Source organism: Neodiprion pinetum, chromosome 6, assembly GCF_021155775.2.
Source record: "Neodiprion pinetum isolate iyNeoPine1 chromosome 6, iyNeoPine1.2, whole genome shotgun sequence".
Lineage (NCBI taxonomy): Eukaryota > Metazoa > Arthropoda > Insecta > Hymenoptera > Diprionidae > Neodiprion > Neodiprion pinetum.
Window position 1 is genome coordinate 2,955,560 of NC_060237.1, and position 23,451 is coordinate 2,979,010.

At 37.8% G+C, this 23,451-nt stretch overlaps 2 protein-coding genes across 7 annotated transcripts; one reads left to right on the forward strand and one right to left on the reverse strand.

Moving 5' to 3' along the window:
- The first annotated feature begins 3,764 nt into the window (after positions 1–3,764).
- Sf3a2 (splicing factor 3A subunit 2) lies at positions 3,765–8,308 on the forward strand. 4 transcript variants are annotated; one of them, XM_046633642.2, is made up of 3 exons: positions 3,765–4,123; positions 4,467–5,033; positions 5,124–8,308. In XM_046633642.2, the coding sequence occupies exons 2-3, from the start codon at positions 4,488–4,490 to the stop codon at positions 5,397–5,399; spliced, it is 822 nt and encodes a 273-aa protein (XP_046489598.1). In that variant the 5' UTR covers positions 3,765–4,123; positions 4,467–4,487; the 3' UTR covers positions 5,400–8,308. The 4 variants fall into 4 exon arrangements, with proteins under 4 accessions (XP_046489598.1, XP_046489599.1, XP_046489597.1 ...); XM_046633643.2 differs by lacking the exon at positions 3,765–4,123 and adding an exon at positions 4,151–4,301; XM_046633641.2 differs by lacking the exon at positions 3,765–4,123 and adding an exon at positions 4,151–4,265.
- LOC124222530 (titin homolog) lies at positions 8,309–23,412 on the reverse strand. Of its 3 annotated transcripts, XM_046633621.2 has the most exons (14): positions 23,271–23,412; positions 22,128–22,278; positions 21,715–21,873; positions 21,176–21,588; positions 20,945–21,093; positions 20,205–20,533; positions 19,592–19,932; positions 18,935–19,140; positions 18,564–18,849; positions 18,307–18,446; positions 17,980–18,129; positions 13,115–15,730; positions 12,962–13,033; positions 8,309–8,447 (listed from the first exon to the last, which is right to left on the reverse strand). In XM_046633621.2, coding segments are annotated over exons 2-14 (4,986 nt in total). In that variant the 5' UTR covers positions 22,251–22,278; positions 23,271–23,412; the 3' UTR covers positions 8,309–8,445. The 3 variants fall into 3 exon arrangements, with proteins under 3 accessions (XP_046489577.1, XP_046489574.1, XP_046489575.1); XM_046633618.2 differs by lacking the exon at positions 8,309–8,447 and having other exon boundaries at positions 8,619–13,033; XM_046633619.2 differs by lacking the exons at positions 8,309–8,447; positions 23,271–23,412 and adding an exon at positions 23,041–23,217 and having other exon boundaries at positions 8,619–13,033.
- Between the last annotated feature and the right edge of the window lie 39 nt (positions 23,413–23,451).

Here is a 23,451-nt window from a genome sequence, read left to right on the forward strand (position 1 = left end):
AAAAGTTTTTTGCCAAAAAAAAAGTAAGGCTAACCCCTTTCCATTTTTGGCGAAAATTCTCGCGATTTTGAAAAGTGCTGGAATCAATTAATTGTAGCACTGATCACACGTAATTTTGCGAGAGAAATCGATTGGGCACAGTCCCAATACGCTGCGATTAGCGCATCAGAAGTTACAGCCAAAAACGAGAACTTGTGTTTTCGACATTTTTCAGCAGGTGCTTTTTCGCTCGCCATTTCTCTCCTGTTGGTCCTACGCTCTTTTCGCTGCGATTTCTGCATTCCGGAGGGTCCGATTGGTCAGATAAGGGTCGTTTAAATCGAATCTGAGACCAAAAGTTTTTTGCCAAAAAAAAAAGTAAGGCTAACCCCTTTCCATTTTTGGCGAAAATTTTCGCGATTTTGAAAAGTGCTGGAATCAATTAATTGTAGCACTAATCGGACGTAATTTAGCGAGAGAAATCGATTGGGCGCAGTCCCAATACGCTGCGATTAGCGCATCAGAAGTTACAGCCAAAAAACGAGAACCTGTGTTTTCGACATTTTTCAGCAGGTGCTTTTTCGCTCGCCATTTCTCTCCTGTTGGTCCTACGCTCTTTTCGCTGCGATTTCTGCGTTCCGGAGGGTCCGATTGGTCAGATAAGGGTCGTTTAAATCGAATCTGAGACCAAAAGTTTTTTGCCAAAAAAAAAAGTAAGGCTAACCCCTTTCCATTTTTGGCGAAAATTTTCGCGATTTTGAAAAATGCTGGAATCAATTAATTGTAGCACTAATCGGACGTAATTTTGCGAGAGAAATCGATTGGGCGCAGTCCCAATACGCTGCGATTAGCGCATCAGAAGTTACAGCCAAAAAACGAGAATCTGTGTTTTCGACATTTTTCAGCAGGTGCTTTTTCGCTCGCCATTTCACTCCTGTTGGTCCTACGCTCTTTTCGCTGCGAGTTCTGAGTTCCCGAGGGTCCAATTGGTCAGATAAGGGTCGTTTAAATCGAATCTGAGACCAAAAGTTTTTTGCCAAAAAAAAAGTAAGGCTAACCCCTTTCCATTTTTGGCGAAAATTTTCGCGATTTTGAAAAGTGCTGGAATCAATTATTGTAGCACTGATCGGACGTAATTTTGCGAGAGAAATCGATTGGGCGCAGTCCCAATACGCTGCGATTAGCGCATCAGAAGTTACAGCCAAAAAACGAGAACTTGTGTTTTCGACATTTTTCAGCAGGTGCTTTTTCGCTCGCCATTTCTCTCCTGTTGGTCCTACGCTCTTTTCGCTGCGATTTCTGAGTTCCGGAGGGTCCGATTGGTCAGATAAGGGTCGTTTAAATCGAATCTGAGACCAAAAGTTTTTTGCCAAAAAAAAAAGTAAGGCTAACCCCTTTCCATTTTTGGCGAAAATTTTCGCGATTTTGAAAAATGCTGGAATCAATTAATTGTAGCACTAATCGGACGTAATTTTGCGAGAGAAATCGATTGGGCGCAGTCCCAATACGCTGCGATTAGCGCATCAGAAGTTACAGCCAAAAAACGAGAATCTGTGTTTTCGACATTTTTCAGCAGGTGCTTTTTCGCTCGCCATTTCACTCCTGTTGGTCCTACGCTCTTTTCGCTGCGAGTTCTGAGTTCCCGAGGGTCCAATTGGTCAGATAAGGGTCGTTTAAATCGAATCTGAGACCAAAAGTTTTTTGCCAAAAAAAAAGTAAGGCTAACCCCTTTCCATTTTTGGCGAAAATTTTCGCGATTTTGAAAAGTGCTGGAATCAATTATTGTAGCACTGATCGGACGTAATTTTGCGAGAGAAATCGATTGGGCGCAGTCCCAATACGCTGCGATTAGCGCATCAGAAGTTACAGCCAAAAAACGAGAACTTGTGTTTTCGACATTTTTCAGCAGGTGCTTTTTCGCTCGCCATTTCTCTCCTGTTGGTCCTACGCTCTTTTCGCTGCGAGTTCTGAGTTCCCGAGGGTCCAATTGGTCAGATAAGGGTCGTTTAAATCGAATCTGAGACCAAAAGTTTTTTGCCAAAAAAAAAGTAAGGCTAACCCCTTTCCATTTTTGGCGAAAATTTTCGCGATTTTGAAAAGTGCTGGAATCAATTAATTGTAGCACTGATCACACGTAATTTTGCGAGAGAAATCGATTGGGCGCAGTCCCAATACGCTGCGATTAGCGCATCAGAAGTTACAGCCAAAAACGAGAACTTGTGTTTTCGACATTTTTCAGCAGGTGCTTTTTCGCTCGCCATTTCTCTCCTGTTGGTCCTACGCTCTTTTCGCTGCGATTTCTGCATTCCGGAGGGTCCGATTGGTCAGATAAGGGTCGTTTAAATCGAATCTGAGACCAAAAGTTTTTTGCCAAAAAAAAAAGTAAGGCTAACCCCTTTCCATTTTTGGCGAAAATTTTCGCGATTTTGAAAAGTGCTGGAATCAATTAATTGTAGCACTGATCGGACGTAATTTTGCGAGAGAAATCGATTGGGCGCAGTCCCAATACGCTGCGATTAGCGCATCAGAAGTTACAGCCAAAAAACGAGAACCTGTGTTTTCGACATTTTTCAGCAGGTGCTTTTTCGCTTGCCATTTCTCTCCTGTTGGTCCTACGCTCTTTTCGCTGCGATTTCTGAGTTTCCGAGGGTCCAATTGGTCAGATAAGGGTCGTTTAAATCGAATCTGAGACCAAAAGTTTTTTGCCAAAAAAAAAAATAAGGCTAACCCCTTTGCATTTTTTGCGAAAATTTTGGCGATTTTCAAAAGTGCTGGAATAAATTCTTTCTGGCACTGTCCCGACGTAGTTCTGTGAGAGAAATCGATTGGGCGCAGTCCCAATACGCTGCGATCAACGCATCAAAAGTTACAGCCGAAAAATACGGAAATTCATGAGTACTTCTTTGGCTGTTCTATTTCCGTCACCGAGGTCCCAATTAGTCAAAACGAAATCCTACAAATAGCTCCGAGTCGAAAAAGTGTAGAGTTAAAAAATCGGAAATAAACAACGTTAAACCTCCCGACTAACGCATCAAAAGATCTGGCTAGAACACAAAATCTGCACACGGCCATCAGAAAGGTGCGAAAGAAAATTCACAAATTTGTAGCTACGAAGTCTCAGCTTCTCATTCATTTTGTCCTAATTCTATTACAAGTGTTTACGTGTCAGTGTACAGTAATTTAACAACTTGCCACATAGTATCAAGATTATACTCCAAGTTTTGACTTGCGGAGAAGTCCGACGCACCTCTGCAGGATTGTAAACATTATGTATTGTATTGTATTGTTACTACTTTATGTATCTTGCATCGAAATAAATAAACATTGGATCCTTTCCATATTATATTTCTCTTTTGTTAGCTGTTGGTCCCACATCGATTTAAATGCCCTTTATGGAAACCTTAAGGACTAATCAGTCTATGAACAGTCATACAAATAGACCCTAAGACAAACAGTCTTTTGTTTCAAAAATCACCAAAAAAACGTGAATAAGGCCCTCTGGGTATTAGGGTAAAAGTTTGACGATTCCGAATATCGCTACAATAAATTCTTTCATGCTATTGCATTCCATCAACCTAATTGCGCGAATGGAATTGAGTACGTACTCGACGAAAATCACGAGAGAAGTAAGGCTAACACCTTTTGATTTTTCACCGATTCATCTTTTACAGATTTTCAAAAATGCTGAAATTGATTCATTCGGACCCTATAACGATGTCATTTTCGAAAGGACTCTCGTGCGTACAGTCGTCTCATCTCGCTGTGAGCAGCGGACTAAAAGTTACGGCCGGAAAACATGAACTTTCTCTGTATTTTGTTTGTGTGTTCTCCACTATTGGTCTCACGATGTTCTCGATGTCTTTTTTTTATATACCCGTCGGTGAATCACACGAAGTTTTCTCTGAGGATAGTATGAAAGACCATTAGATTAATTCTTTGTAACCACGGTCTTAACATTTGACCCGAGAGTGCGACATACTATATCACTATACTCATTTCATTTGTATTATACGCCGGGTATTTGCGAAAGAGGAGTATTGCACCTGCAGCGATATATAAAAAATTCTGTCAATATTGAGACATTTTGAATAAGGCTACAGTGCAATTATAGTATAAAGCAACGAAAAGTCGATTTTCAATTAAGGTTAGTATCGATCTTACATGCATATTTCTATCATGTAGCTATCGATTACATGCAGTCGGTGCAATGGTTGAAGTTTCATAGTTGACACGCTTGCGGTAACCTCTCGATGCTCGAAATATCATCACTTTCTATAAATTTACAGGTTTACATACTTTTTCTAAAAGACTTTAAATTCAAGGTGCTATTATTGAAACCTGATTGAAACTTAAAACACCATAACCTAACTTTTAGGAACAGAACGCGTCCACAATGCTTTATGCCGCATGATTAACTGACGCATTTTAGGCTAGTACACATTTTTATCAGTATTACTTTTAGAATACTAATAGCGTGAAATATTCAGATTTTTTAGATCCCAGCCAATATGGATTTCCAAAATAGGCCAGGTGGTAAAACTGGGGGCGGAGGAGTGGCCTCCTGGTCAGAAAGTAATCGCGACCGAAGAGAGCGCCTTCGACAACTTGCTCTGGAAACAATTGATTTAAACAAGGATCCCTACTTTATGAAAAATCACTTGGGCTCATATGAATGCAAGCTTTGCTTGACGCTGCACAACAACGAAGGAAGTTACTTGGCGCACACACAGGGTAAAAAGCATCAGGCAAATCTAGCTAGAAGAGCTGCGAAGGAAGCTAAAGAAGCTCCGCAAACTCTTGCTCCTGAAAAACCGAGAGTTGAACCAAAAAAATTTGTCAAAATTGGTCGGCCTGGTTATAGGGTGACAAAACAGAGAGATCCAGAATCTGGTCAGCAAAGCTTACTTTTTCAAGTTGACTACCCAGAAGTTGCTGACAATGTGATACCACGACACAGATTTATGTCTGCATATGAACAACGAGTTGAACCCCCAGATCGTAAATGGCAATACCTGCTGTTTGCTGCCGAACCATACGAGACTATCGCGTTCAAGGTAACTTGCTTACAGCAATGGATTACGGAATGTTTCAGACAGATTTCCTCCTTTCTCATTTGAATAATATTTGCAATGTTTCATCATCAGGTTCCCAGCAGAGAAGTAGAGAAGGCTGAGGGCAAATTTTGGACACATTGGAATAAGGACACGAAACAATTCTTTCTTCAATTTGCATTCAAAAATGAAAAACCATCAATTGGTAAAATTCCACCTCCTCCCATTCCACTTATACGGCCAGGGATGGGAGCACCTATGATGCCTGTTCCACCGCCACCAAAACCCCCAATGTTCAATCCGGTACCCCCGCCCCCTGCATTATTGGCTGGAATGCAAATTCCACCTCCACCACCTCATCTGAATTAAATAAAATTTAGTAGCTGTGTGGATAAAGCTGAATATTTTTATCTGTTCAATGGTCATTCATCCATCAAGTGTAAGTTGCACTATCACAGAATAGGACAGAGATTGGTTCTGAAGTTACGACAAAAATTTGAGGTTGGAAATGGAAGTGGTGTAGTCTACAGAGCTCCTATGTGTTCTAGTTTTCATGAATATTTCTTGTCATCTTCCTACAAAATGATGCTGCACATGCAATATTAATATCATGGAGGAAGAATGTAATAAACCAATCTTGATTTTTTTTAACCAAGACAAAATGTGAGAGTGATCCGAACTTTCCAAAGGATTTCAGGTTGGAATATATTGTTTCAAGGTGTACTCCAATTGTAAACATGTCACCAATGCATCGATTTATAAGAGGTATTGCAAATGGTACTGATTCAATTGTGCTTCAGCAAGTCATTATTATACAAAATATTCATGAAATTCACGCGTTTGAATGTATCAAAATTTTATATTACAACAACGGTACAATGAAATGCAGGTTTCAATTACCTACCACGTATCATACGTGGTGGAATGTGTACACCGACAGCAATTGATTCTATCATTGACAACTTAAATTCTTCATCTAACGGCATTGTGACAAAATCAACCACCTTGAAAGTACATAGAGTGAATTGAGTTCACACCGGCGTCATACATCAGCAAAACTTGCTGTCACATTCGGCTACGCTAGTGTAATCCTGATTACAAGCATAGACTGTCTACCATATTTTATTATAGGTACATCTCATGATATCCGTAGTATAGTATAATATAAAAGCTTGAATAATTAAGTATCGTTATAACATGACCGATTATTACTGCTTATTCGTTAGTATAATTTTCTCCTTACAAGTTTTTCTCTCACACTAGGCATCATTGTTATTACTAGTATCATATATTCTTAATCACAGCTTAAATTATTAAATCACCAATGGAGTCATATAATTTACGAGGAAGAGAATTTGTTGATTACGAATGAAGTCATTGCTTGTGCAATTTTTTCACGACACTGCCTTTGCGTAATTGTAAATTTTGCAACAAATGGTATGGAATGTCCAGAATTACTTGACGTTTGTAACTTATGTTGAATTTACATTAAGTATGATGCACATATATATATATCTGTATACTCTCTATGATTGATCTTAACGATTTTGCATAAGCTGACAGCTGTTTTCATATTTTTACTAACCCCATAACAAACTAATACAGCGTTTTATGATAATTTATCTGTGGAGAATTTTTCCATCATGTTACACTAATACAATCACCAATTGGAATGGAGTGTCAGTGCATCAAGTCTGATATATGAAGTGTACTAACAATAAATTTCATAATCCGTACAAACTAATGAGATGTGACTACATAGAATTAGATATACCTATAATGATTGCGAACTTTCAAAAATCGAACTCAAATGAAGACTTATATACTATTTGGAATTTTCAACACTACCACTACATTATATAAAAATAACAATCGACATAATAAAAAAATATTTTAGGTGCAAAATAAATGCTTGTTTCTTGAACCAGTTTTTTTTACTTTGTTTCTTTTACTTATGTCGTGTTCTCTCTGTTTACGTTCTTTCGTACTAATAGTAGCTAAGGTAGATGTACCTGCAGCAGTATTCTTATGCTTATAATTTTGAAAGCAGTGCGACTTATCTACAGACTCTGCCATGAGGATTAATCTGATGCTCTCCTTAAATTTATAATCATTAAGTGCTCTTACTGATCAATTGTCTCAAATATAAAACGACAATCTATCTGCATGCTATACATGTAATTTGTCTTGTAATAAACACCCGATTAGCCGCAGAGTATAGTTGGCTCTATTGTTAGTGCAAAACCGCACACTTCTAGTTTGGGAGGTTTAAATTAGTGCTGCATTCTGTACCCCGGGTCTGTTTTCATTATTTTCACAAGTATAGAATGCACAATATGTAGATCTGTATGTTTATGAGCAATGAATCTTATGTATATGGATGCTGATACTGCAAATTTTTTAATTTAATTTTCTCTACCAACAGAAGGAACAGTTTTGCAGTGCTAACAGTGCTCCATTTTATGTATCAAATAAGAGCTGCATTTTAATATGTTTATACGTAGGAGTTTACGCTCCTGCAATGTCATAGTAATATGTATCATACAGTAAATTATTAATATTTATGGTATGCCCTATGACACTTTGTCCCAAGGGTACATAGCGTACAATAGAATTAAATGTATCAGCATTCCATTGACGGCGAGCAGAATGGTTCGCATTAATTTTGCATTTCAAAATTAGTTGAAACATTGGTCAGTAAAGATTAGTTCAATCTATTTTGACATCAACCATGACTAAATACATGTCGGTAAAAAATCTGTAGCGTTGAATTTAGAATAAACTTTGCTAATTTGATTTCGACATATTAGAAATGCCATGGGCTGAATAAGATCTTTTCAGCATCTTCAGGCAACTTCGTATAGAGATTTTTACTCTTTCACACGATCTGATAATGAAATTTGGCATTACGACACGTGGTATATACATAAATGTGCGTACATATTTATATATATGCTTTTATATTCTGATATACCATTAACTCGGACAACTTTAAACTAGGGGTGCAACTTTGGAACAGCATGAAATTTTGCTACTTGTACTTCGGGTTTTGGCTGAAAATTCAAAATCCAAAAATTTCCCACTATCGCATAGTTGCACCCCCAGTTCCAAATTTAACCCCGTGTTCAGTAGGAGTCGAAGGTTTTGCACGATTGTCGAAACCATCTGACGAATGATCAATGAATGGTTATCTATCGATAACCCGTTTCTATCTGAGGCAGCGTAACCACTTTGGCAACATGGCTGCGCACCTCAGATAATCTCAAATAGATCCACTACTGTCCCCTGGAAAAACCATCATATTCTCGGCTCCGTAGGAAGGCGTTGGTGAACTTCGTGCATCCAGGGAGGCTCTGCTGGCCGAGCTGAAGCTACTGGAGCTCAAATCTTCGTAACTCGCTACAGATTGGCTACCTCCTGCAACACAGAAGACCTTTATTTGTAGGCACTTTATCACAAAATACAATTATTACTGAAGGAATTGGATGCTAGTAAAGTGATTTGAGAATCAGTGAAATAGCAAAGTTGTTTTCAAAAGTATAGCAGAAAACCGTGGGGTGGTAAAGAATGTAACACATCATATGGAGGATAACGACATTAAGACGAGTAATTGTGGTTCTAACGGTTTATTTTAATTTTTTTTTTTTCTAGATTACTCGATCTGCTTCTTTTCTATGTCAATTACCAGTTCAAGAAACTTGTTACATTGGAACCTAGCTTGTGTCAAATGCTCGGGAAGACCATTCAGGGTGTCGGAAGAGCTCAATGACTTCATTGACTTTTTCTAGGTCCTTGGGTGACAGGGAACCTCAACCCGTTCGCTTCTAGCTGCAGTAAGTGATTGCAGCCTCAACTAGCAAAGCAGCAAACCGTCAGAGAAAGGGTACTGGGATAGGAAATGTATATTGACCATATTGCAATTGACACTAGCGGAGTTCTAACTCTATATTGAAATACATCATTTATTATTCACAGTGAAGAAATAATTTTGAAACTTTATTGCTTTACTGAAAGGAGTGAAACTGAATCTTGCGTTTGTTAGTCCCTTGCTAACTTGTAGATCGAATAAGGTTTTATAGTTATACATCCAAACAATTACATAGTACAGATCCGCATGGGTAGTTACTATCAAATGTATTCGCGGGCTTGGTATGGGATCTTCGTAATATCCAGAAAAATATTTGACTTACACAAATAATCACAAGAATAAATATTACTTTGTAAGTAATGGCATTTAACGTTAGGCCTGTTATATAATAAGATGACCCACAAGCATGGTGATATTGAGACTGGTGCTAGATAATTCAAAAGTCGATAAATAGTTCAATTTTTGTACTACTTTCGTGTATTCCAATTTCCAGTACATATTATTAGTTTCAAAATTTAGTAGGTTTCATGAACCTACTCGTGTGACGTTCATATAAGCTGATAGATTGTATAATATATTTTGCACACTAACTATCCAACTTATATTTTAATTCACTCAATATAAGAACAATTTCTACAATTAAGAACTAATTGTAAGCAAAAGCTATTGGACATGATAGTCTGACCTTTTCACACAAAATTCAACATATTGATGGTCCATGTAATACTTATGTTGTAGCATGCGATATCTTAAACTATATTAGAGCACAATACTCGTATAATATGATAATCGAGTGTATAGTCATACTATAAAATAAACTAGTAAGTCTACAATCTATGTTTACATCTGGGCGAATCCGTATGATGGGCAAAACAAAATCTGTTGCTTTTCCCACTTGAGTCTCAAGAGTGAATGCTTGATTGCCTATCCATGAATGTTGATGATTATTGGAGCATTCAAATAAAATGTTTCCCCATATTCACTGTATATCGAATATTGATTATTAGTTCTCCGATGGTTATAAAATTGCAGAAATAAATATACATACACCTACACGCTGCAGCAATAAATATATAATTAAAAATAAATATAGTATAAGCTAAATAATAATAGATACATGCCTGCATGTTCGGACAGTTTCAAGAGAGCGTCTCCTCCAGCTGCAAATTGCCTACCAATCGTTTATTATTATAATAATTCAGCTACCGTAATAGGTATTACCAGCCAATTATGCAGTCGGCCTGACAATTCTCTAATTCTAGGGCATTTCCAGATTTGTGCAGGAACCACAGTATGACACAAATCAAGATGCTACTATTGTGATTTATTTGAAGTAAGAGTCAAAACGTTACTGGTACTTGTTTTACATTTTCATTAATAATTTGTAAACACCATGGTAAATTGCATATCGAGAGGGAAGATTTAATAAACTGAAAAATACGATCCTCTGTCATGGAACAATTTCGAAATGTTGATATATATACTATAAGCTGCTGTTAGAAATTATAGTGTCCATGATTCAATTACTTTTATTTCTCGTGAATAATTTAACTAAGAAATTCATACGAATATAATAAAAGCAGTAAACATTCTCAAAGATTGGACTGCAGCAAATACCGGTTTGCCATGTTTTTCGTCACAACAAACTTTATCGTGTTCGTAGAACTATTTCTTTAATTATGCCTTTGTTATCCCAAATTATGTCATACTTATACAGTTATTACTAAATTTTTGTTGTTTCATATCTCAGCGCTTTTTTTCTCTTGTATTCATAACAGATATATTACAACTCCTGTCATTTGGTATCTCAAAATATTATATCGTATTTGTATGTATATATTGTACATACGTGAAATTATTACCTCTTACGATTTTATCAGACAGATTTTTGAATAATAGTTATACGTAATCTAGATAATGTTGCGAACAACTAGTCCTTTCGCCTCGGCCTTTATATCACACGCGGCCAGGAAATCCAACTTTCGGGCCTAGGGTCGTAATGTACTATTAATAATCAGAAGAAAACATAAATACACGGTTGAATTAAACAGCGGCAGACAATAACGAGCTGAAAGCAATAGGGCAACGTATGTTCTACAAATATACGTTGTGTATATTTTTTTTAGTATTTTTTTAATTCTGAACCTAATTCGTTCATTCTCAAAAAATATATTCTGCATTCTTTCAAATGTACTCCACAATTTGCTAACGATATCTGAAGGTTTGAAGATTCGTCAGGAGCCATAAAATTAAAAGTGAGTAGGTTGACTTCCGTTGTTAATGCATATTATCATTCAACTGGCTACCCTAAAATTTCCTATCGATACCGGTCAATAAGTTATAAGCTGATGATCAGATACTAAATCATGACGACGAACAATACAGCAATAAGATCATGCTACGAAGCGAGTATAACACAACAGTTTTCTTACCTAAGTGTAGTTGATGTGTTTCTATTTTTCTAAGTATAATTTTTTTTAGCAATTTTTTCCGTGCTTTAAGGTTGTGTATGTAGTACCTAGTGATAGCTACATTCAAATAAATTGCATAAGCTTTTGTAATTTTTTTTCTATTACTCCTGCATTTTCTATCTATTTTTTATTTTTTTATTTTTTTAAATATTTCTTAATAATTTCTGCTGAACACCTAGCGGTCAATTAACACCAGTTTCTGATTTTCAAATACGACAATTAGTTAGTAGGACAGAATACCATGACAGTAAGAGTGAACAATTGTGAACATAAGGGAACAATTACCTAGATATAGAACAACGGGGTACTGAAAATTATTGCGTTGTCAGGGTAATGCTTCACGCATTGTTGTGGTAAGTACAATCATGAAAAGACTCGTATTTCCTAGCTGACGTTAATACTTGTCAGTGGTGGCATTGAAAGGAATACAGTGATACACTTTTGGTGTGCATAAGGCTTGCTATAATACTCACTCGCATAAACCCGATGCATTATCATTTACTATGCCTTTTAATAATTCTATGTCGCCCTTATGTATCCTGTGACTACAGTGTCCAAATTTCATCCATTAACCTTGTAGATGGAAGTGCCTGGGTTACTATAAATTAGAGACCTTAATTGCCATTAAATATACCCAACTGGCTTACAATTCTTGAACACAATAAGTTAAGTTTAAAGCTAACTTACAATTCTGTGAAACCCAGTTTACAATGGAACACGTACTTGCCATAGATACAATACACTTTAATAACGATGAGCGAACGCATGAATATTATTTCCAAGTATGGCATCTGTACAGCATATGTGTCCCATTGTAAACCAGACTTTATTTATTATATGCCTGGCTTATTGGATTATAGTCTGTGTAGTCAGAAGGGTTATATTTTAATCCAATACACCAGGAGTACAATACTATTTGTTACTGTTGACTATGCTACTATATAGATGATAATCGATCAAGACATTTCAAGTATTTAAATTATAAATAACAATTCGCTAATCAACTCCGGTGACATGCATAAAAAGTAAATATAAGGCAAGGCTGGCCTTTTGCACGTCTACACATTCCTTTACTCATCTGCGTCGTTTCTTTTTCGACCTCCCCTTTTTAGCAGTTGTACAACCATTTCCAGGACCCTTGTCAATATTTTCCTTTGACGAGTTTTCTTCCTCTGTATCCATCATATTACTATTTACGTTCGTATCATCGGACAAATTTAAAGAGTCGACAGCTGCAGGTTCTGGATCAATATCATTTTCTTTTGAAGGTGATACTTCTGCTTCAGGTGAAGGTTCTTTCGAGGAACGACCTGATGAAGATGAGTGTTCCCCAGCTTGTACCAATGTTGCTACAGACTCACTTTTGCTAATTATATACGACTTGTCTTCACTGTCGAACAACAATGACAATTCCGAATCTTCTGCGAGATTTTGGTCACAATCTAAAGATTGCGCTGGGTAGTCGCACTTCAGGGTATCTTTTTCGCGAGTAGATAAAAACGGAACAGAGTCAGAGAATTCTAACTCCATAGATTCATTGACTTTTTCTCTGACTTGGTCTTTAATATCTCTGTGAACTCTAGTATCCTTACACTTTTGCAAGCGATCATCTTGTACAGCTGTATATCTCCTGCATCCATCTAAAATCTCGTTGACTTCATTTCCTGAAATTGGTTTAAAATAAGTACTGGGAAATTGAGAAAATTCATTAGATGCACAATTAGATCTCAACTGTTTGTATTTACCAGGAGTCAAGATTGGTTTCGGACATTCTTCAGTTTCATTATCCTCATCAAATGTCTTATTAACGTTCTTGAGCCTATCTCCTGGGAATGTGGGTTGATTAATCGAAATTGGTTCCATTCGCTGGAGCATCTTCGATTCAAGATCAATTTCTTTTTCTGCATCTCCAGATCTCTCACAAATTCCAGAGCTTAATTTATCTCTACTTTTTTTCACAACAGAGCTCCATGAGCTTGCAGGGTTCCGTTCTTCGCTTTGTGCTGCACTAGAAATCTCAGGCGGCTCATGTTGTTGTATTTCTGTCTCGAGCAATTTTAGTTTAGACAAACTCAGAGGACTAGGATTAAGTGCACCGTCTCCGCTTGTATCGCAATGAGTGATCTTCTTTAATTTCCGTGATTTTTTTGGTCGACCCAGCAAGATTTCAGGTCTAAATTCAGAGACTCTACAATCACCGCTACTGACGTGACTTGCATCAATTTCACATCGAGCCTCAGCTCTTCGCAAGGCATCAATATCAATGATTTCAATATTACTCAAAGATGTAGCTTCGTTGGACATCAGTTTTCCATCCCTATGTGCAAAGCGTCGGGAGGGTGCAGGCGCACCTGTTGCTTTATCGACGCACCCATCCATGTCCTCAGTTACAACGTTTCCTGGTGGTTTATTTCTTTTGCTGCTAACATAATCATCAGGGCATTCGTCTAATGCAGTCTCATTTTTTTCCACAGTATTGGAAACAACAACGACCAGAACGTCATCTTTTTTTTTTCGATTTTTGGTGGTCTTGACCCTTTCCTTCCCCTTATTTACATCTGGATTGGATTCAACTACTTCTTCCGCATCCAAAACTTTTGCAAGTACCTTTGGGTAGATCCGATCAGCTTCATTCCTGAGGAAAACTTGCTGCCCCGCACACTCGTCTTCAATTGTGATTTCAGATCGTTTGTGTACATCAGTCTCCAGTGTAACATAATTTCCTTCTGAACACGTACCATCCTCACAGACCCTGGGAGAAGTTGCAGATTGATGTGCAATAGCTTTTCGGGATTTCCCAAGTTTAATGCACTCAGCGTCAGATCCAGTTCCTGTTGTATCAAATTGATGCTTTTGTTGAACTCGTCTTGAATAATCTTCTGATATTTCTGAAGAATGTATGTGTTCCATATCATCGTCAGAAGATGTAGCTTTGCTTGAATTTCTCTCTTGCTTCGTTAGTAAATCGTTACATTTTGTCGTTGGGCTTTTACCAGGATTATTCGCCGTTTCAAAGTCTTGTATTTTACTTGGCATGATTTGGAATGCCAGATCTAGTGTTACTTCGGACGTGTCAATGTGCTCCAAATCTTCATCTGAATGATTTGAAGATACACCGTCTTTGTATTCGTTTTTCTCTAAAATCGAATATTCACTAACGTCATTGATATGCAATACCTGATCAGAAAATGATTTTTCCACGGTATGATTCTGTCTTGATGTACCGCTGTCTGACTGACAAAGTTTATCATTTGCACAGGAGCCAAATTCATTTACAGAAGTTGAATCTGTAGCTGGTAATGTTATCGCATGTATTTCTGAATCCTTGATAGTTTCAAATGACGACTCGAATCGGTCAACATCTTTGTGCTTGTTCCTATTTTTTTTCTTGCTAAATTTCTCTTTAATTGGTAGTGATTTCTGAATACCTTTGGCCGTAGAGACATTGACTTTGTTTGTCTCGTCTTGTTGGTTGGATTGTAACGCTAAACATGACTTGTTCTCACTCTCATTTCTTTGTTTTGATTTTTTATCTTTATACTCTTTCTGGTCCTTGATTGAGGTCAAATCAAAAGATGAAGTTCCCGTGTGTAGACTAAAATTCTTTAGTTCTTTTGTATTGATTTGTCCTTCACCTGAATTTTTTGATGTAACACACTTAGTTTGTTCACGCACTGTGTTATCTAAGATAGGATTATTACTGTATTTGCTTGTACAGAGGGGATTTTGAACATGATCGCTTTCTTCGGAGGTTTCTTCATTATTACGAGTTCTTTCAGTTACTGTTTCCTTGTTGTCCGTGAAAACGACTGTATCTTCATCGTAGTTAACAACATATTTTGCCCTAGCAATTTGAGTCTCTTGCAGTTTCCATCGGGCGGATGTTGATCTTTGATTCCAAGGGTTTTCCTTAGCTTGAGTCATTGGGCTTGCTGGTATTTGACCAGCCTCAGCACATAAATTTAGAGTCATTTGTACGTCACTGAAAGTTCCGGCTTCGTCAAAGTTGACTGTATCTTTCGATCTTAGCTTCATTGCTTCTGCATATAGTGCTTTTTGTTCGACAACTTCTTTTATATCCTGACTGGCAAGTGAGTCAAGAGCTGAATCACTAGTTGTACGCATTTCAGCACAAATTTCTGTTAAATTTTTAACAGGTTGTGATTCCTGCTTAAAATCATCAAGTGATGCAGGACCCTCTTGTGCGCAAAGACTTCGGAGCGGCTCCAGGTTGTTGTCCATTTCATAATTATCACTGGAAACAATATCTTCCTCGTCGGCAGAGATAGTTATAACGGTGCCCAGAGGGTTGACAACTTTAGTGACGGGCTGTCCCATCCTTTCAACTACCACTCGCCTCCCTAGTAACAGAAAAAGCCATTGGCAGGTATCAATCGCAGCGATCTACCAAGTAAACTAATTGTTGCACGGAGTATAGAAAAGGAGGAAGTAAAATCAGACGAATTACCCATGAGTAATTAAACGAGTTTAAAACGAAGGATCAAAAGTCGACAGATTGGGGTTGAAAGGGGTGAATTTTTTCAGAGACTCATATGACTGCATGCATACTAAAAAAGCTTTCAACAAATGATAATTTCCTTTACTGGTCTGCGCAGGTAGCTGCACATCGTCTGAACATACGTACGAGTACTAATGGTATACCTGGATCAACAACAGATGCTGACAGTCTCTTAATAGGAGAACGGTAAACGTTACAAGAGTCAGAATCAGGTTACTCGAGTATAGCGTATGCAAGTGCACTCTGGAGGAAATTAATATTTAAATAATTTCTACGATCTATAATAATGTCAAATATAATTCTACATTGAGACTTTGGCCTTGCATACGAGATTTGTAATAAAATGAGTGTGCAATAGCAAGAGATTCGTATAGTTTAGGTTGCGGACAAGGATTAAAAAGTTAATGCAAATAAAAAAAGTATACATATGTTTCATAAACATATCATAGACCTTGCACTTTGGGTTAAGACTAACTTTTATGATTGGTTGTAAGTTTACAGCCAATTGTGAATTTCTTTATCTAGCTTGCAAAAACTGTTAAAGCGAAGGAGGGTCGACGTAATTTAAAAGTCATTGTTATCCAAGACATAGTCATAAGCAATCCCGTCTTAATTTCAAAGAGAGTGTTATTTAATATTGTGGATGGTGTAAACGCATCTTTTGATGAACGAATGCAGTACACATGGCTAAAAATTTATCTGTGCAGGGTATCGGTTTTTTCTGCGACAAGCAAAGACATCAGGACGGGTGTAGGTAATTTGTACAATGTGTGTTAGCGATGGGCTTAAATTCATAAAGTATACCCGACGGGTGTAACTGAGATACCTGCCACTGGCCAGTTCTGTATATTATTTAGAACTTAAAATACTAATAATAATTATGTGCCACATGCAGCGTTTGAGGTCTACAAGTATGTATAGTTGTCCGTACACAATAACCGGGTGACAAACGATCGCCAAGCTATTAGTTGTGTATACACGCAAACCAATTATTTGCCAATTGGTGATTAGCGGATGACAAAAGTACACATATTCCTGAAATAAGATTGGTTACTATTAACTATTGCTCTGAACTTGGTGGCGGTTGAGACTGCCTTATGAAACAGAGAAGTTTTCAAAAATATTTTTTCCATATTTTCACCCGAGTGCATTTGCTCAGTGCCACTGAAAATGGTCGCCCCCACAAGCTCATTTATTCAACATTCATCTGCTCAAAGACAAGGGTTGAAAGTTATAAACATTGCCATTATCTAACATGGACTCAGATATTGTTATAGATATGGGCAACAATGTAGTCTAGTAGCAGCATTTGCTTGAAAATGTATCTGGAGCACTCAGTGAGGACAACTGAACCTATCGACAGAGAGGGACAGCAATATCTCCTTCTCTCTCACTCTGGCAGCACATTAGGAACTTGGGCATAACAGGATTGGTAATGTTTGTATTGTCTGTATTCCTGCTACTCGCAAGTCAGACAGAGATAATACGATGTTAGAAGAAAACCTAACTATTTCATAGTACTTTAAAGTAGTTCTATCTTCGTTGAGCATTGACTTCAGTTGTTTCTACTGAATGCTCCATCTACGTTTATAAGTGTATGGGTAACAGTGACACAAATTAGTGAACGGTATAAAAAACGCTAATTATCAGCTATATTAACGTAAATTGTGAAAATGTGCAGATAACGTGTACAGTGCTGCCTTCATACTTCAGATTTTTAGAATTCAGACTTCCAAGAAGTAGCTGCGATTTATTGAATACTAAAGATTTCAAATGAGCCCACTTCTCCAACATAGAAGGTGAACTGCGAAAACTAAGAAAATCGAATACTAAATGTCTGTCTCTATTGAGATAGTACGTATACAATCATGTGAGGAGTTATACTTTCCCCCCATGGACGAAAAGATAAGATAAGCAAGACTGTACAAATGTCCAAAATGGTATAAGTGAAACTTTTTCCAGATAATATCTAAAGACGATGTTATATGAATTAATCTGACAAATATTTTCACCTCTCATAAATAAACATACGTCTCAAGTGTCCGGGGAGAGTTTTGTGCTCTTGTAAACCTACGTTAGGACAAAGCTTACCTGGAACACGGTGCGGCGTGGTGGCTGTTTCCAACATAGCTTCTGCTAAATCTTCTCGGAGTTGATTCTCTCCACCGCCAACGCTTATAGTATCATTTTCCAGTGAGTCTTCATAGGTTTCCAGGAACCTAGGTGACTGCTCGTAGCTGCCTGTAAACATGTATTTTTAACCATGCAATATTCAAATGCCAGACCTTAAGTTTTCACTAGATCAATTAAGATGAAAAATAACCTCACTCCATTGTTCTACATTTTACAAGTGAAAGAAAAACCTCACAAGGTTCTATAAGTAAAAATAAGTTGAAGTGGAAAGAGTATTTGACTCACTCCCTGATCCGTCAATAACAACGGGAACCAATGGTCTTGTGGTAGTGTGCGGCATGTTAACAGGATTAGACCGTGCAGGTCGCGATCCTGCTGTAACACCAACTTCCACAGCTTCTGCTTCGACTAGGTTCACTGCAACCCTAAATAAGTAGATGAGTTAATTTTTAATTGTCTCAGCAATAAGGTTCAACAAGCTGCTATATTATTTCTATAATAGTGCTACATAGATTGCTAATTCGAAACATTACTAAACTTACCCACTGGGTGCATTGTACGTCTTAAAAATGAATTGCGGCCCCATCCATAATCTTCTGTGTGGTCCAGCGTGAGTTACGATCTCAACTTGACTCAGCCACTGATCTTCTATCGACTCTGTAGCAGGCTTACATTTTGGGGTTACAGGTATGCTGAGCAGTAGACTTGATCCCGGGAGCGGTGGTAATATTTCGAGTGAACTTGTGGATCTGAGTAACGGCCACTGCCCTTTGGCCTCGACATCTAACTCGATCGTAGTGTCGTCACAGACTTTTTCTTTTGGAATTCCTGCCAATCAAATTTTTTTTCATTTCATCAGATTACATATAATCTATGAAACATTCACAGCACAAATTTTAAAAATTTTCTGTACCTGCCGCTGGTTTCGGTTCTAGGTCGTATTGTATCATGTTGCCGTGACACGCCATTATGAACAACGAGTCAACGGAACGTTTGATCACTTTGTTTCCGGCATCTCTTTGGGCATAGAGCCATGCTCTTTGCGGTGCAAAACAACAACAGATTTTCAATGGTAAACTCCCACTGTCTTCAGATTGAAGGCGTTGTCTTTGCTGAGGTCTATTTGAAACATTAAAAGTAACAATGCTAATATTTATTTATACGTGGCTAGGCTAGGTTACTCTCTGTGACGTGGTAGTTTATGTTCAATATTTTAAGATTGCTGCAGACACACGATGATGGTTACTAACCCATCCCTGCCTCACCCCGCATAAAGTAATCGCTTATGGAAACATACCCAAAAGGGTACAGGGGGTTGAATTGTTATTATTATTGATATCATTATTATTATTGTTATTAATCCTATAAAGTAATAGCATTTTCATATAACGAATAATAATTACGTAATGATAATAATATTAATAATAACAACAAAAGTAACCACAATAATAACGACGAATTACTTCACTTCGCAATATAACTATATAACATCAGGACGATAAATGATATTTGCATCCATTTGTACAATGAATACAGTCATTAGCAATAACGTCTGTAACAATATTCTTACCTGGGTAGAGGTTGGTTATTGACGTGATTCAACGTAGACGGTTGGCGTATCTGAGCAAGAGGATGAAGAATAGTTGGATGAGGGTACGGTGGTAGCCGAGGATTGGAATAAGGATAAACTGACACTGGAATCTCAGCGTGAGCTACCGGAGAATGAGATCTTGTGCCGTCGGCAGTCAATCCAGCACTTCTGTGAAATCTTGAGAGTCTGTTAACAACATGTGGAGTTGAATGGGTTCTAACACCGACAGGACCGCCATATGGTGCAACAGGGAAAACATGGGTTGTGCCACGAACAGTCGATACAGCTGCCCATCTTGCATCACTTGAAAACGTCATGTCCTATGATAAGAATACAACGAATTGAATGAATAACTTATTAAACAAATCTTCCGTTACTATATAAAAGTATGTAACAAGATTACGAGCGACACCCTTAACTGTACTGACATTACTTTCTAGGCATTTGAAATATTTTATAGATGTTCGAAAATGTTCGGACATTTGATTAAACAAAAAACAAAAGCAGCAGAAAATGACCGATTGAATTGACTTTTCCTTTCAGCGTCGTGATGTAAAATGAGTTGGTACACCGATTTGTAATAGTAACATACCTGTACTTTGGCAGTAGTATCACCTCTATGCAATACATAGAGATGATGAACAGCAGCCAATGTAGGTCCACCAGGATGCGGCTGTATCCGGAATATGTGGAAATCATGACCTCGACGATCAGCAGTCATGAGTAAAGCTCCCGTTAAATCAAACGTCATGGCTACGATCGCATCGCTATGAGCTGTGAAATGTGCTAGAACTGTTTCAATTGTTCCGTCATCCAACTCTTTATCTTCTTTGGCAGCTTGAAGATCAAGTATGGTCACAACACCTGGCTGGGTTGTATCAAAGCCAACGCTATTGGGAGTTGACGGAGGCACCGAGTTTCCTAAGTAGAGGTAGCAGGAAGTTAACGTATAATAGATATTTTGTATAATTCTGTCCTAAGTTGATCAAAAATTGATTAAACGTCAGCTTCGAAAAACTACTAACACTATACAGCCTGTTTCTGTTTCTCATATATGTTTTTCAAATCGATAAATATCTGTGATTTCTGTGCCGAAAATTTGAAGCACTCAATAGGCCCACTGGTTTTTTTTGCTTTCCATTTAACGCTGACACGCCACTATAGTACCGTGTTCACTAACAGAAGCATTTTATCAAATGTATCTGATGTGTACGCAAGTTTTGTTGAGAAATTTCCTAAACAATTATGATATACCATTTAACGGTGGTCAAAAAGTTAATAGATATATACAAACAGCTTTCCAACGTCTAAATATCAATCCTGATTACTTGCCTGTCAGGGTGGATGCTACAGTCTCGCCCAAACCCCTAAGTCCTTTTCCAAGCGATTTGGCAGCATGCAAGACAGTAGCAGTATAACTTTGTGTACCTTCTCCTTCGCTCCCTCCACTGCTCCGTCTTGCCGGTATTAATTTTTTTTCGCTGCAATTGTTATAGATACAATAATGTGTCGCAGTAGTAATAGTAATAGTATTTGAGATTAACACCATTCAACTTGACTTACCTGTACGCCAACCACCTTGTTCCAAGAGCTACAGGATTAGAATTAGGCCCAGGACTCAAATAACAAGTTGTAACTGTTAAAATATCTTCTAAATTTTTGGCATCAAAGACAGCAATTTTTTCTGAGAAAGAAACAATAACAGTTCTCCTATTGGCAAGCACGTCGTTGACAGGGTTTTTAAACTTGATGCTCTTCACTTGTTCTCCAGTTTTGAGAGAAATAAATCCGATATTGCAAAATTGCGGTCCTGGGCCAGCTGAATCACAGATGGAAACCAATGGTCTCTTAGAATGGAAAAGATCACTCTGCTCATTGCTTCCCTTGGGATTTGGGAGAAATCTTAAAGTACGAACAACTCCTTGGCGCCAGGAAAGAACCTCGGTAGCTTCTCCAGATGCAGTTATCAACCATACCTGGAGTTTTAATATTCATTTCATGTAATAACTAAAGTCTAGGTCAAAAATTGATAAACATGCAGTAAACTTCGAACAGCATCATTGCCATGTACACAGAACTTGTTTTACGAGTAAATTTTTCACCTGTACACCAGTCCCATACCCAAGGACCAACAACAGCGGAGGTGTACTTGAACCTTCGTTATAGTCTGGATAAAGAATGGGGTCATTGACGTCAGCGTACTCAAACCTAGCCCATGTTATTGATTCCTTGTTGTCGACGGTTGGTGTCCCAGTATAGGCCTGAAAGGGAGAGCATCAAGTAATGTAACATCAATCCGGCTATACATTGAATTTTGGAACTTTCCATGCTTTATATGACTCGGAGGGAATTTCTGTGTTATTAATACACATAAATGCAGAATGTGTGGAGGTGAAGTTTCACAATCTACCCAACGTGCTGTAAGATGGACTGACGTTTTCGTGCGAGTTGTCAATATGTAGGATATTAATCTTGTAAATTGAAGTAATAAATATACGAAATAAAATAAACCAACTTGAGGGACGATATCATTTATAATGCCAGCCACACTTTCAATAATCGACCGGTCGCTGACAGGCTGCGGTGATACCACTTGCGCTCCTTTGTGTATCCCTCGTCTCGGTGACTCAGCTGACATTTTGCCTTGTTGAAGTTACACCTTGATTCTGAAAGATAGGGTGATAATCCAATTTATTTGCAAGGGACAAACAGAAGATGGACATAAGTCTACTAACGAGCGTAATCTGTAGTTGGCTATCTATTTTGTCGAGGACTCGTAATGCTATTCAGTTCTACTTGAATTTTAATCTTCGTCACTTTATGTCGGGAAAGAAAAATAGAGCAATATTGCAAAAATATGATATTTAATTTTGAAAAATAGGATTCTGTAACAAAAAAAGTAAAATTCCTCAAATATTAAATACCATCAATTATAATTTTTGAAGATGCAATGTTATCGAAGAGTCGAACAAAGTTCAAACAGTTAAAGCCATATTGATAAGTGGCATCAATCAATTATCTTCTTAGTCAATCTTTCAGGGTTTGAAGTTAAATAATATAGAAGTGACAGAGGATTTTATAAAAACAAGTTACAATCAGAATGTCTGATGTTATTCGAAAAACGGAATGCAAGTACAGTTCCGAGTATTAAGAATAAGTTGGGCCCTGACTTTATGGCAGGGGAACATCTATTTTACCACTTAATCATTGCGCAATTTGAGCACAGCTGCTGAACCAGCACTAGTACTCCAAGGTAGTAGCTCAATTTTAACATTTCATGTAATTTTCTTTGTCTTCCGAAAATGTATCGTCAACGGGAGAAAGAAGAGAGAAAGGGTGAAAAAAGAAAAACAATGCAAATTCAAATGCTAGTATAGTTGCTGGAGTACAACAAAATTAACGGAATAATTTTAAGTTTGTTTTCATACATTTAACGCGATTGCAGTAGTCACACATTATGCGTAGGTGTAATACAACTCGGTAGAAGGTTGTTACGTGCAAGAGCGAAAAATAGATTCCTGTCACCACAACAAAGGCGATATTTTTGAAGCTGAGCTTTCTCAGCTGTTTCCCGATAAAGTGTTTATTTATGCCAAAATTAAATCCGATCACAGACGATCTGTACCGCGGTAGCAAAACTCGTTACAGTTTTACTTACATTAAAGTAAAATCTCCCACTCATCGTGCGGAGCGCAGCATCGTTCGGTCGTCCGTCCTTCCCAGTCCGTTCCGTCCAGGGTCTACTGCGTCATTTTGCAACTACTGACAGCTCTCTAGCTCGCAGCATCGATGTCACTACCACGTTCGACGACGAACCAAGCTGAACTTAATCCGATATT

What these genes read in the sequence shown, in the direction of transcription:
- Sf3a2 (XM_046633642.2), top strand. Translation starts at nt 4,488, where the DNA reads ATGGATTTCCAAAATAGGCCAGGTGGTAAAACTGGGGGCGGAGGAGTG. An exon ending in ACGAGACTATCGCGTTCAAG is followed by an intron (nt 5,034 to 5,123) that starts GTAACTTGCTTA and finishes TTTCATCATCAG; the next exon opens with GTTCCCAGCAGAGAAGTAGA.
- LOC124222530 (XM_046633618.2), bottom strand. Translation starts at nt 22,250, where the DNA reads ATGTCAGCTGAGTCACCGAGACGAGGGATACACAAAGGAGCGCAAGTG. An exon ending in TAAATGATATCGTCCCTCAA is followed by an intron (nt 21,874 to 22,127) that starts GTTGGTTTATTT and finishes TCTCCCTTTCAG; the next exon opens with GCCTATACTGGGACACCAAC. An exon ending in TGTAGCATCCACCCTGACAG is followed by an intron (nt 20,534 to 20,944) that starts GCAAGTAATCAG and finishes ACCTCTACTTAG; the next exon opens with GAAACTCGGTGCCTCCGTCA.